Below are 13,916 nucleotides of genomic sequence, written 5' to 3' on the forward strand. Positions count from 1 at the left end.
TACTCCCATTCTCCCCTGAATCCTCTTCCGCTGGGTTCCATCTCACTATGTATTACACTGAAACTTTTCCTGTGAAGAACAGCAGCAGCCTTCATGCCGTTCAATGCCATACTCCATCACATGCCCCATCTTCTTTGACCTTTCAACGTCTGCCACAGCTGATGAAACCCTCTTTCTTGAAACCTTCTTTGTTTGGCTTCCAGAACACTATACTCTCGCGATGTCTTTTCCTTTCTCACTGAATCCTTCCACTCTGTCTCTTTGCTGGTTCGTCCTCATCACCCCAACCAAAGGGCATTCATATTTCATGCCTTCCATATTAGGATAAATTATGTGTTTATTTTTGCAGCAGACATGCTTTTCTGATTATATCTCGCTTATCTGTCATTTAATTAGCTTTCATTCTCTGAGCATACACTCACTGGCTAAAGGAGGAGTCTCAGAAATACGCTGTGTGGTAAAGGGAAGCCACTTGGGGATGGTCAAGCCTAATGTTCACACAGGTGATCTACAGTCACTCATGGTCCTTGCGTGTCCTCTCTGTCCTCTCTATCGTAGCATGTTCCTGCCATCCAGTAGGATCAGCTGTCCTTCCTGCCAACTCAGTGACCTTCTGCGACCCCAGCAATGGTGACTGCCCTTGCAAGCCTGGGGTGGCAGGGCGACATTGTGACAGGTGCATGGTGGGATACTGGGGCTTCGGAGACTATGGCTGTCGACCATGTGACTGTGCGGGGAGCTGCGACCCTATCACTGGAGACTGCACCAGCAGGTGAATGTGCATGGCTCTTGCTCTCAGCTGCATGTATTTCAGGCTCTTTTGAAAACCTATAGTGATTTGGAAAATCTTGCATTCTGTTAATGAAGCAAAAATATATTTGCACATCCCTTTTACAGAATTTTTGTCAGACCAGGCACAGTGGCTTACACCTATAATCCCAACACTTTGGGAGGCTGAGGCAGGTGGATCACTTGAAGTCAGGAGTTCAAGATCAGCCTGCCCAACATGATGAAACCCCATCTCTACTAAAAAAAAAAAAAAACTTAGCTGGGCATGATGGTAGGTGCCAGTAATCCCAGCTATTCAGGAGGCTGAGGCAGGAGAATCCTTTGAACCCGGGAGGCGGAGTTTGCAATGAGCCAAGATTGCACCATTGCACTACAGCCTGGGCAACAAGAGTAAAACTCTGTTTTAAAACAAAACAAAACAAAACCAAGAATTTTTGTCAAATTAGAAACTCAAGTAATTTGTTCTTGCAAGATTCTAGAGATCATCTAGTTCATTTTGCGGAATAAATTATTTGTCTTCACAATAGTTCCTTAAAACACTATTTCTGGAAAAAGGAAAAATGGGAAGGTAGAAGATAAGGTTTAAATCTCTATAGATTCATTTCTATACAAGTTCTAAAAAGTTCCTCAATATGTTCTTTATCATTTTCTATTTTGTTAGCAACACAGACATAGACTGGTATCACGAAGTTCCTGACTTCCGTCCCGTGCACAATAAGAGCGAACCAGCCTGGGAGTGGGAGGATGCACAGGGGTTTTCTGCACTTCTACACTCAGGTGAGATGGATGTAACCAGGCGTCATATTTTCAGGTCTGGTCTTGTGTAACAGTGATATGTGACAAACCGGGCTCCAGCTTTTGGAGCCTATGAGGGGAACTCTTTAGTTCTGGGGTTTAATGGTGTAATAAAATAGTGACCCCCATAAGTATGAAACTGTGAAATATAGCTAAGGGGTATTTTAACACATTTTTGTTTGTTTTCTGATGATAAGAGTGATATATGTAGTTGGTATAGAAAATTTGGAAAATGCAAAACATCATAGTAAAAAAAAAAAAAAGGTCACCGAAAATTTCATTATTCCACTGTTAATACTTTGGTATGTTTTTCTCACTCTAAAACACAGTTAAGAACCTACTGAGTGGGGTGAGTATAATCCCAGCATTTTGAGAGGCCAAGGCAGAAGGATTGCTTAAGCCTGAGAGTTCAAGACCATCCTGGGGAACATAGCAAGAGTTATCTCTACAAAAATAAAAAGCCCAGTATGGTGGCAAACACCTGAAGTCCCAGCTACTTGAGAGGCTAAGGTGGGAGGATCACTTGAGCGGTCAAGGCTGCAGTGAGCTGTGATCATGCCACTGCACTGCAGCCTGGGTGACAGAGCAAGACCTTGTCTCAAAAAAGAAAAAAAAAAAGTGCCTACTGAATACATTAGGTTTGGAAATGTACAGATCCATTGAAAGGAAAAATATTCTTATAAACCTAGCTTAACTTAATAGGTACAAAGCAAAAGCCACATGTGAACTCCTTATATTTATAGCCTTTTTACAATTAGAAAGCAAAAGTAATTTTACAAACTAAATATAAGCCAAATAATGAAGCCAAAAAATTCAAATTAATGACATTAACTGAATATGAAAAATGATGTGTACCAAAGCCAAAACACTGCTCACTACATAAATAAAGCTCTTTGAGTTTATTTATGGCCTCCTATTTCTTCTGACTCAATTTCCCTATGATATTGTTCTGTTTCTTCTTTTAAAGGGCATGCCGTGATAGTGGTATGAATTCTCAGTTTCTGTGTTCATCTTGCCACTATTCTTTTCTTGTAGAAAAGCAAGTTATTGTATTTAGTGCTAACTTGTTCTTTAACACGAACTCAAATGTGGGCATGAAATCTTGCTCAACACTTGGATATAAAGTACTCACCAAATGCTCCAAATTAAACTCACAGCAAGTTAAATATATTTTATTACGAATCATTACAAATAGTAAAAATGTTATGCGATGAGCACCCATACACACACCTTCAAAGGGTTAGCAAATCACACACTTTGCCATAATTGTTTCATATTCTCATTTAAGTTATAAAATGTTACAGATGCTTTTGAAGTCCCTGATGTACCCAGACACAAGCCCAGTTGCCTCCCTTTGTCCACAGAATAACCACAATGGTGAAGTTTGTGTTGATCATCCACATTCACGTTTTTACTATTTTATTACTTATATATCTATTGAGTATTTCAGAATTCCATGCACATCATGGTATCTTATTTACTCTTTTAAAATGGTTTTGGTAGCCAGGCTTGGTGGTATGCGCCTGTAGTACCAGCTACTCAGGAAGCTAAAGCAGGAGGATCACTTGAGCCCAGAAGTCTGAGGCTCTAATGCACCATAATGGCACCTGTAAATAGCCGCAGAACTCCAGGGCAGCATAGCAAGAGCCCATCTCTGAAATGTAAATAAGCAAAACATTTTTTACCTGATTATGTAGTGTTTTGAGGTTTATCCATCTCAAAAAAAATTCTCTCATTTGTTTGCCATTTAGGATATCTCCAATTTCTAATTTTCCACTATTGTAAATAACACTGCCCTGAATGTTCTCTTGTATGTGACTTTGTACGCTTGAGAAGGTGTGTCACCAGGCCAGGGGCTGGCAAACCACAGCCCTCAGGCCAGGTCAGCCACCTGTTTTTCTATAGCTTGCAGGCTACTGCCCTAAGAATGGTTTTCACAGTTTTAAATGTTCACAGTTTAAATGGTTATAGAAGTACCTGTCTTTATTCTTGGCCATTCAGGTCTCCTTTTCCGTGAATTTCCTATCGTAATTTTCTTACTAATTTGTAGTAGTTCTTTATAAATTTATTCATTCCTCCAACAGATACTTCTTAAGTACCTCTGTCATGTGGCAGCACTGTAAGTAAAGTGAACAAAACATTAAATACCTGCCTCTGTGTCTCCTACCTTCTAGTAAAGGTAAACAGCTAATAAACAAATAAAATATTTAGTATAATAAATGTTTAGTATAATAGAAAAATAATGCAGGGACAGGGGATAAGATATATTTTAGAGGAACATACTTTTAAATAAGGTGATCAGGGTAAGCCCTATGAAAGTGACATTTGAGGGGGAAAAAAATCTGAAGGAGGTAAGAAGGATAGCTATACAGGTGGCAGAGGAAAGGGAGTTTAGGCAGAAGATAAAGCAAGTCTTTAAAGCCCTGAGGAGGAGTTCAGGAAACAGCAAGAAGGCCAGTGTGGCTGGAGTAGAGTAAGCTGGGAAGACACGTGGAAGAGGAAACGTAACGAGGCTGCAGAGAGGCCACTGTGAGGACCTTGGCTTTCACCTGGAGTAAGATGGAAGCCATTGGAGCATTTCAAGCAGAGGTGTGGCATTTAGAGTAACACCAGTCAGCATGGTTGTGTGTTTTCCCTAGTCACAATAAGCATTGTGGATGTAGACATACACAAAGAGATGACTTTAAGCTGGGTTGAGGTTTTTCCAAGCGAGAATGAAGCAAGAGGGCAATAATTGCTCATAGAATTTAAACTGGGTAAATAGGGATATGAGGGTGAAGTGAGGTAGGATCAAGGATTATAGGGTTTCAAAGGATTGTTGAAGTTGGAAGCAAGCTAGGATAGGATGTAGAGGTCAAAGAATGGGATGCTTGAAATTGAGATTGGAAGAGTAGCAGTTATTGATAATGGCGATGTCTAAGATGTGGTCATGGGAGTGAGCGGCTGAGGCCATTATTTTTAATGCTACCTTATCGTATATCAAGTTTCTATATATGAATGGATCTGTATCTTGTCTCTCTATCATGTTTCATGAGCCAATACCACAATATATTATTACAGTTTTATAATGAGTCCTGATATCTGATATGGCAAGTCCCTTCATTACATTGTTCTTTCTTAAAATTATCTTAGCTATCAGTTCTTTGCCTTTTGTGTGAATTTTAGATTAAGTTTATTAAATCCCACAAAAGGCTCTGTTGGGATTTTTATTGCAATTGCATTGACTTTATAGATCATTTTGAAAAAAGTGATAGCTTTGTAATATTGAGTAGTCCCAGACATGAAGATACCTTTCTATATATTAAGGTTCCCTTTAAGGCCTTTCAATAGCCTTTGTCACTTTTCTCTAAAATGGTTTAACCTGTCTTTGATTAAATTTACTCCTAGATACCTTTAGATTTTATTGCTATTGGGAAAGTGTTCTTTACCTGAATTTTTAAAATGATATAAAGCAGTACTCTGTGTGTGTGTGTGTGTGCGTGTGTGTTTTGAGCTTGTATCCAGCGACTTTGCTGAACTTGTTTACTGATTCCAGTATGTATGGATTATCTTGGATTTTCTAATGTAGGCCATCATGTAATTGACAAATAAGGACAGTTTTGTCTTACTTGTGTAGTTCTCATGCCTCATTTTTTTTGACTCCAGTACAATGTTTTCCCAAATTTGATGGAAATAGTTTGAAATTTTCACCACTATAAAACTTGATATTGATTTTTGATAGGTAGTCTTTATCAAGTAAATGTCATTCTCTTCTATTTCTAATTTTATTATTAATGAGTTTTGTGTTTAGCTGAATGCCTTATCTGCATCTTTTGAGAAAATCAAATGGTTTTTCTCCTGTAATCTATCAATGTGGTATTTGAAAATAATTTTTTTCTGCCATCAAACTATTCTTTTTTTTTTTAACTTCTGGAATACATGTGCAGAGTGTGCAGGTTTGTTACATAGGTATACATGTGTCATAGTGGTTTGCTGCACCTATCAACCCCTCATCTAGTTTTTAAGCCCTGCACGCATTAGGTATTTGTCCTATGCTCTCCCTCCCCTCATCCCCCACACCCCCGATAGGCCCCAATGTGTGTTGTTCCCCTACCTGTGTCCATGTGTTCTCATTGTTCAACTCCCACTTATGAGTGAGAACATATGGTGTTTGGTTTTCTGTTCCTGTGTTAGTTTACTGAGAATGATGGCTTCCAGCTTCATCCATGTCCCTGCAAAGGACATAAACTCATCCTTTTTTATGGCTGCATAGTATTCCATTGTGTATATGTGTCACATTTTCTTTATCCAGTCTATCTTTGATGGGCATTTGGGTTGGCTCCAAGTCTTTGCTATTGTAAATAGTGCTGCAATAAACATACGCGTGCATGTGTCTTTATAGTAGAATGATTTATAATCCTTTGGATATGAACTCAGTAATGGGATTGCCAGGCCAAATGGTATTTCTGGTTCTAGATCCTTGAGGAATCACCACACTGTCTTCCACAATGGCTGAACTAATTTACACTTCTGCAAACAGTGTAAAAGCATTCCTATTTCTCCACAGCTTTGCCAGCATCTGTTATTTGTCAGAATGGCAATTATTATCAAGCTATTCTTTTAATCCTAGGATAAGTTTTAGTTGCTGTGATGTATTTTTATTCATACATTGCTGAATTTGATCTGCTAGGGTTTTTGTCTTTCATTTGTTTATTTGCTTGCTTAGGATTTTCGTATTGATGTTTAAAATTGATATTGGCCTATAATTTAATGTATTGCATTCTATATTTGAGTAAGTTAGGAGGTCCCCTTACCCACTATGTTTTTTTTTCTACTCTCTGCAATTACTTATATAAGAATAGAATCATCTGTTACTTGAATTTTTGTTAGAATTTATCTATAAAACCATTGAGACACAATGTCTATGAGTAGACGAAAGTATTACTGATTCGACATCTGTCATGGTTATTAATTTGTTTTATTTGTGATTTGGTGTTGGTAATCAAAGTTTTCTAGACAATTGCCAATTCTTTTTTTTTTTTTTTTTTTTTTTTTTGAAATGGAGTCTCGCTCTGTCACCCAGGCTGGAGTGCAGTGGTGCAGTCTTGGCTAACTGCAACCTCTACCTCCTGGGTTCAAGCAATTCTCAGCCTCCCAAGTAGCTGGGACTACAGGCACATGCCACCACGTCCAGCTAACTTTTTTGTACTTTTAGTAGAGATGGGGTTTCACAGTGTTAGCCAAGATGGTCTCAATCTCCTGACCTCGTGATCCACCCGCCTCACTCTCACAAAGTGCTGGGATTACAGGCATGAGTCACCTTGCCCAGCCACCAATTATTTTAATTTAAAAAAATTGTATTGGCATAGAGTTATACATGGTATTCACTCATAATTTATTAAACCTTTACTCAATCTGTCCTTAATCTTCTTTTTGTCCCTAAGCTTATCTGTGTCTTTTTCTTATTGTCTTATACTGATCTTAATTTGCTTTTCTCAAAGATTAACTTTTGGTTAACTTGATCCAATCTATTTAATTTTTCTTTATTTCCCTAATTCTGCTCTTATCTTTATTATTTCTTTTTTTATGTTTTCTTTAAGTTTGCTTTTTTATTCCTTTTCTACTTTTGTGAGTCCAGTGATTATTAACTTGTTTACTTTTAGTCTTTCTTAATTTTAACAAGTTCTCTTAAGGTTATACATTTCCTTTTAAGATCTCTTTATCTGGATCCTATTGGCCTTTATATGTAGTATCTTCATTATCATTCAAGTTCTAATGTTTTTCTAATTACCATTAAGAATTTCTCTTTAGCCGGGCGCGGTGGCTCAAGCCTGTAATCCCAGCACTTTGGGAGGCCGAGATGGGCGGATCACGAGGTCAGGAGATCGAGACCATCCTGGCTAACACGGTGAAACCCCGTCTCTACTAAAAAATACAAAAAAAAAAAAAAAACTAGCTGGGCGAGGTGGCGGGCGCCTATAGTCCCAGCTACTCGGGAGGCTGAGGCAGGAGAATGGCGTGAACCCGGGAGGCGGAGCTTGCAGTGAGCTGAGATCTGGCCACTGCACTCCAGCCCGGGCGACAGAGCAAGACTCCATCTCAAAAAAAAAAAAAGAATTTCTCTTTAATCCATTGAGTTGTCTAGGATATTTAATTGTTCAAACATTAGAGTTTTTAGAATTTTTTTTTTACCTCGGGCTGGGCATGGTGGCTCACACCTGCAATCCCAGCACTTTGGGAGGCTGAAGTGGGTGGATCACCTGAGGTCAAGAGTTGAAGACCAGCCTGGCCAACATGACAAAACACCATCTCTACTAAAAAATACAAAAAAATTATCTCAGTGTGGTGGCACGTGCCTGTAATCCCAACTACTTGGGAGGCTAAGGCAGGAGAATCACTTGAACCTGGAAGGCAGAGGTTGCAGTAAACTGAGATCAGGCTATTGCACTCCAGCCTGGGTGACAAGGGAGACTCCATCTCAAAAACAAAAAAAAGCAAAAAACGATATTTTTTTACTGATGATCTCGAATCTAATTTCATTGTATTATATCTATTCTTTGAAAACCAGGAGGGCAACTTGGATTCATTTCTAGGTGACTTAAGGACTAACTACATAATTTGCAGGACTAGATGCTGGATGAAATGCAGAGCCCTTTTTAAGAATTTCATCAAATGGCCATGAATAATAGTTTGGGGTTTTGTGTATGTGGTTGGTTTCTTGTTTTTTTCCCAGCCTCTTTTCATTAGCAAGGAGAGCCTTACCCAATCTCTGTCTTTAAAAAGTAAGTCTGGCCGGGCGTGGTGGCTCACACCTATCATCCCAGCACTTTGGGAGGCCAAGGCGGGTGGATCATGAGGTCAGGAGATGGAGACCATCCTGGCTAACACAGTGAAACCCCGTCTCTACTAAAAATACAAAAAATTAGCCTGGCGCGGTGGCTGGCACCTGTAGTCCCAGCTACTGGGAGGCTGAGGCAGGAGAATGGCGTGAACCCGGGAGGCGGAGCTTGCAGTGAGCGGAGATCCGGCCACTGCACTCCAGCCTGGATGACAGAGCCAGACTCTGTCAAAAAAAAAAAAAAAAAGAAAAGAAAAAAGTGGATCTGACTGTGATCTCTTTTTTGTCATATTAACCCCTTTGTATCTGAACTCCTGACCACTGCGCCTGATGCTGAAAGCAGATCCCAAAGACCTATTATTTCAGGCCCCATCCCCTGAATGCATATTCATTTATTTCTTTTCTTTTTAAACATTTTTTTAATTCAAGAAGTATCAACAAACTGAAAACATTCATTTCTAGTCCACAGAGATACATATCTAGTTTTTGATGTAGGCTATGTCTTTTTTCCATCCTTTATCTAATATCGCTATATGCTTGGAGCTCAGGATGTGCTAAAGTATGAATTCACAAAGTTCTGTTGATTGAGAATGTCTGTGATAATTTTCCCGACATTTTATTATGAAAATTTTCAGACATCCAGAGAAGTTTTAGAAGTTGCATACTCGGCCGGGCGCGGTGGCTCAAGCCTGTAATCCCAGCACTTTGGGAGGCCGAGACGGGCGGATCACGAGGTCAGGAGATCGAGACCATCCTGGCTAACACAGTGAAACCCCGTCTCTACTAAAAAATACAAAAAAACTAGCCGGGCGAGGTGGCGGGCGCCTGTAGTCCCAGCTACTCGGGAGGCTGAGGCAGGAGAATGGCGTGAACCCGGGAGGCGGAGCTTGTAGTGAGCTGAGATCCGGCCACTGCACTCCAGCCTGGGCGACAGAGCGAGACTCCGTCTCAAAAAAAAAAAAAAAGAAGTTGCATACTCACGTATCCGCCACCTAAATTCTATCCACCATCAATCCACGTTTTAGATCAGCGAGAAATCACAGTTTTAAAACCTTCTCATAGAGAACATATGGACCCCTCAAGAATCAAGAACCGAAATCTGAGAAACAAGGTTATTTGCCCGTCTGTATCATGGTTTTTTCACTTAACATAATCGTATGATAATTTTCCTAATGGCTTCACCGTCCAATCACAACAGGAAAGAAGGTGGGAAAGATAAGGCAACATGAAGTTATCATATTTATCTTTTCAGCATTTGAAAAATAAAATAAGTCTTTACTATGAACTTTTTTTGCTTTAATGCTACATAGTCTGGAATTTTATGATTTTAACTTTAGTGGCCACTTTTAAAAGTGCTCTTCTATTTTTCTAACCACACAATGACTTTTTATAATTCTCCAAGTTTGCTAAACCAAATCTGTAATAATCCGGTTTTTAGGACTATAGGACATTCACTAAGCCCATCATGCGTGTTATTAGAGAGTTGGCAGCATTCCAGCCAAGCACATAAAGTGCTGGCACCAGAATGACTCCAGACTCTCATGTCCACAGCAGCTGTTAGGTCTGTAATGTCCCCAGAGAGTCTCTGAAATTCATCTGGATGAGCGCCAGATTGAGGAGGACTTTATTCAGTTTCCTGCATTGAGTATAGAATGGTGCTTCTGGGCACCTTTTTTTAACAAAAGTGTTCTAAGCACTGAAAAAAAAAATCTACCTACCTATATACCTCCCATAAGTTTCCATAAAAACAGTTTTCAACCAGGAGTATAATACACTTTACCAACAAAACACCCATAATTTCTACACTTCTTACACCAGATGTAAAATTTCACTTCCTGAATAGCAAAACTGGCCTTAACTAGTAGCACAGAACTGTACAAAATGCTCATTTAAAAAAAAATGTCCTAATAACCTAGTATAACTAAACAAGCTTTTCTTCCCTTCCAGATTTATTTTAAGAAAACACATCTGGGCTGAAGCCTGATCAACAAATATTAATGTTTGAGCTCTAAGTATATGAAAAAGAAGCGTTGGAAAGCAGCCAAAGAAAGGTCATCAAACAATAGACCTATGTATGCTCTTCTAGGCTGAAGGGTTAAAGAGAAGAGCATTGTGGAGGAACAGTATATGCCATTTGGAGTTCCATTAGGTTTTATTGCACAGTAGTTACTGTACTCTTCTGCTTTGTGGAATTATCAAAGGCCATAGGCTATTCACTTAGGTTACTACAATTTCTTTTCTTTCTTTCTTTTTTTTTTTTTTTTTTTTTGGCAGAGTCTCACTTTATTGCCCAGGCTGGAGTGCAGTGGCGCCATCGTGGCTTACTGAGCCTTGACCTCCTGGGCTCAAGCGATCCTCCCTCCTCAGTGCCACCAATGCTCCCCTCCACGAGTAGCTGGGACTACAGGCGCATACTACCACACCAGGCTAATTTTTTTTTAATTGCACATAACTCCTTTATTATACTCATCTGGAGAAAGGATTTAGTACAGTTATGCTCAAATGAACACTGGACCTATGTGGCAGGGCCAAGCAACTTAGAACATGATTCAGAAATCAGTCAGTGAAAGACACACTTGGAGAGGACCAAGAGGCATTTCACTGCCATGAAACAAGGCAGCAGAGGGATTCTAAAACACACAGCAGGAAGCACTCCTCCTCCTCCCAGGTCAAGGAGCTTATCCCATGTTGGTGTGAGGAATGGCTTATTTTCTGATGACCACATGTGGGACTATTTCAACTGCCATGAGACACCCCAGAAGGGTTACTGTTTTGTATTATTTACATATACTATACTTCTTTTTTTTATATATATAAAAGTAAATGTAACACCTAAACCAAATTCAGGACTGATCCCAACCTTCTAGAGCCAGCTCCTCTGGGGTCAGGGAGGAAACAGCTGTCACATCACGATGCAGGTTACATTCATCTTCCACTGGAATGACTAGAGCCCCCAGGCAGTGGCCTGACTACAGAAGAGCAGAGGACTGGCTCTTGGGGACAGACAGGCTCTCTTGCTTCTCCTCATTGGTCATGGCTTAGCCTGCTTCCTCTCCACAAGTTCTTAGTAAACAAAGCACTCACAAAAACCCAAGTCACTACTGTTAAACTCTCTTGGACTAGGGGAGCTTTTCCACAGCTTGGACTGAGAACCTGTGCCCTAGCAGTGCTATTCTGACTAGAATGTACAAAGGGAGTGGGTGCAGGAGACAAAAATGGCTAAAAAGAAAATGGGAGCCACTGGTCCCCATCTGCCGCTACAGCTCAAGATGCCTACACATGTGATCAGTGCGGTGTGTGCAGGAGGGAGGGGCAGAGGGACAGGCTGGGCAAGGAAGGTGCTCCTGGGGACAGTAGTCTGCCCATCGGCCTTCACTTCTTGGCCTTGCCCTGGGCAGCCACAGCTTCTATGGCTTTACACAGAGTCCCTTCATCCCCCAGGAACTGCATGCTCCTGACGGGCTTTGAGCTCTTGTCCAATTCATAGACAATGGGAATACCAGTCAGTAGGTTCAGCTCCATGATAGCCTCTTCAGAGAGACCCTCCAGATGCTTGATAATGCCCCAGAGGCTGTTGCCATGGGCTGCAATCAGTACCTGTTTCCCTTCCTTGATCTGGGGAACTATTTCTTTATTCCAAAAGGGCAGAGCTCTGGCAATAGTGTCCGTCAGACTCTCACAGGAGGATAACTGATCTTCTGTGAGGTCTGCACACCTGCGATCCTTACTGATGTTGCTGTAGAAAGGATGGTCGGGCTCCAACAGAGGTGGTGGAACATCATAGGAGCGCCTCCAGATCTTCACCTGGGCCTCACCATGCTTTGCAGCAGTTTCTGCTCTACTGAGATTGGTTAGATCCCCATAGTGCCACTCATTGAGGCGCCAAGTCCTCATTACAGGTGGGCCACATCTGATCAATGACATCTAGCACTGTCCAGAGGATCTGAGTCGCTCCCTTCTGCACTGAGGTGAAGCAGATGTCAAACTCAAAACCAGCATCTCTCAGCACCTGCCCACCGCACTTCACTTCCTGGTGGCCCGCTGGGCTCAGATCGGAGTCGTACCAGTCTCCAGGTTCCATGCGCTCTCACCATGCTGGATCAGCACCAGTTTGTAGACGGCCATGGCGGCGGGCTTGGGAAGCAGTGCTGGCTGGGGTTAACAGATTCCAGAGTCACAGCCTGCCCTCTGCCGCTCCCCCTACCCGACCACTGTGCCTGCGTGCTCAACAATTTTTAATCTTTATTGTAGAGACAAGGCCTTACTATGTTGCCTAGTCTGGTCTTAGACTCCTGGGCTCAAGCAGTCCACCCATTCCGACCTCCCAAAGTGTGGGGATCACAAGAATGAGTCACCACACCTGGCTGCTCACTCTTTTATCTCTATATTCCTACCAAATTTCTACCTATGAGAATCTTAAATGAGTAAATAAATGTAAAATGCTTAAAACAGCCTGGTATACAGCAAGTGCTCCTCAGTAAGCAATAGCTGCTGTCCTGACCACTCAGTGCTTATGAAATACAGTACATGAGGGCAGGAGGGGAGAGGAAAGGGGGAAAAGTATATCTAATTGTTAAATCAGTAAGAGTGAAAATCCTGTCCATGCTAGGCTCCGGAAATGTAAAGTCGATAAGATATAACCATTGTCCTGAAGGGACGCAGTCTAGAGAGGAAACAAATATATAAATGAGTATGAGAATGCTATACATCTGTGATCCCCAACCTTTTGGGCGCCAGGGAGCGGTTTCGTGGAAGACAGTTTTTCCATGGATGGCAGGGACAGGGGACGGTTTCAGGTTGAAGCTGTTCCACCTTAGACCATCAGGCATTAGATTCTCATAAAGAGAGCACAACCTAGAGCCCTCATACGCACAGTTCACAGTAGGATGGGCACTTTTATGAGCATCTAATGCCGCTGCAGATCTAACAGGAGGCAGAGCTCAGGCGGTAATGTGAGTGATGGGAAGTGGCTGTAAATACAGTTGAAAATGGGCTCACTCGCTGGCTGCTCACCTCCCAGTTCCTAACAGGCCACAAAGCAGTACCAGTCCGCGACCAGGAGTTTGGGGTCCCCTGCTACATATAAACTATGTACAGGCTGGATGCAAGTGGCTCACACCTGTAATCCCAGAACTTTGGGAGGCCGAGGCAAGTGGATCGCCTGAGGTCAGGAGTTCGAGACCAGGCTGACCAATATGGTGAAACCCTGTCTCTACTAAAAATATACAAATTAGCCAGGCGTGGTGGTGTGTGCCTGTAGTCCCAGCTACTCAGGAGGCTGAGGCAGGAGAATTGCTTGAACCCGGGAGACAGAGTTTGCAATGAGCTGAGATCAAGCCACTGCACTCCAGCCTGGGCAAGAGAACGAGACTCCCTCTCAATAGATAAATATATACATACATACATATGTATATAAAATAAACTATGCACAAAGCCATTTTGAAAGTCTTCCACATGGCCTGGCAAGTCTCTCACATGTAATAGTGGCAATATATAATTTAGACTATTGGGAGAT

The 13,916-nt window shown here is 41.5% G+C and overlaps 1 protein-coding gene and 1 pseudogene across 4 annotated transcripts in view; one reads left to right on the plus strand and one right to left on the minus strand.

Annotated features, from left to right (window-relative positions):
• The window catches only part of NTN4 (netrin 4), a 127,115-nt gene that overhangs the window by 99,684 nt on the left and 13,515 nt on the right, over positions 1 to 13,916 (plus strand). For all 4 annotated transcript variants that reach the window (XM_033220991.1, XM_033220989.1, XM_033220992.1 and 1 more), the window contains 2 exons: positions 559 to 772; positions 1,451 to 1,566. In XM_033220991.1, the coding sequence (XP_033076882.1) occupies positions 559 to 772; positions 1,451 to 1,566 (330 nt within the window). The remainder of the gene's footprint in view (positions 1 to 558; positions 773 to 1,450; positions 1,567 to 13,916) is intronic.
• LOC117089592 lies at positions 10,782 to 12,710 on the minus strand (annotated as a pseudogene).

The sequence above is a fragment of the Trachypithecus francoisi genome, unplaced genomic scaffold (genome assembly GCF_009764315.1).
Source record: "Trachypithecus francoisi isolate TF-2019V2 unplaced genomic scaffold, Tfra_2.0 Lachesis_group11, whole genome shotgun sequence".
Lineage (NCBI taxonomy): Eukaryota > Metazoa > Chordata > Mammalia > Primates > Cercopithecidae > Trachypithecus > Trachypithecus francoisi.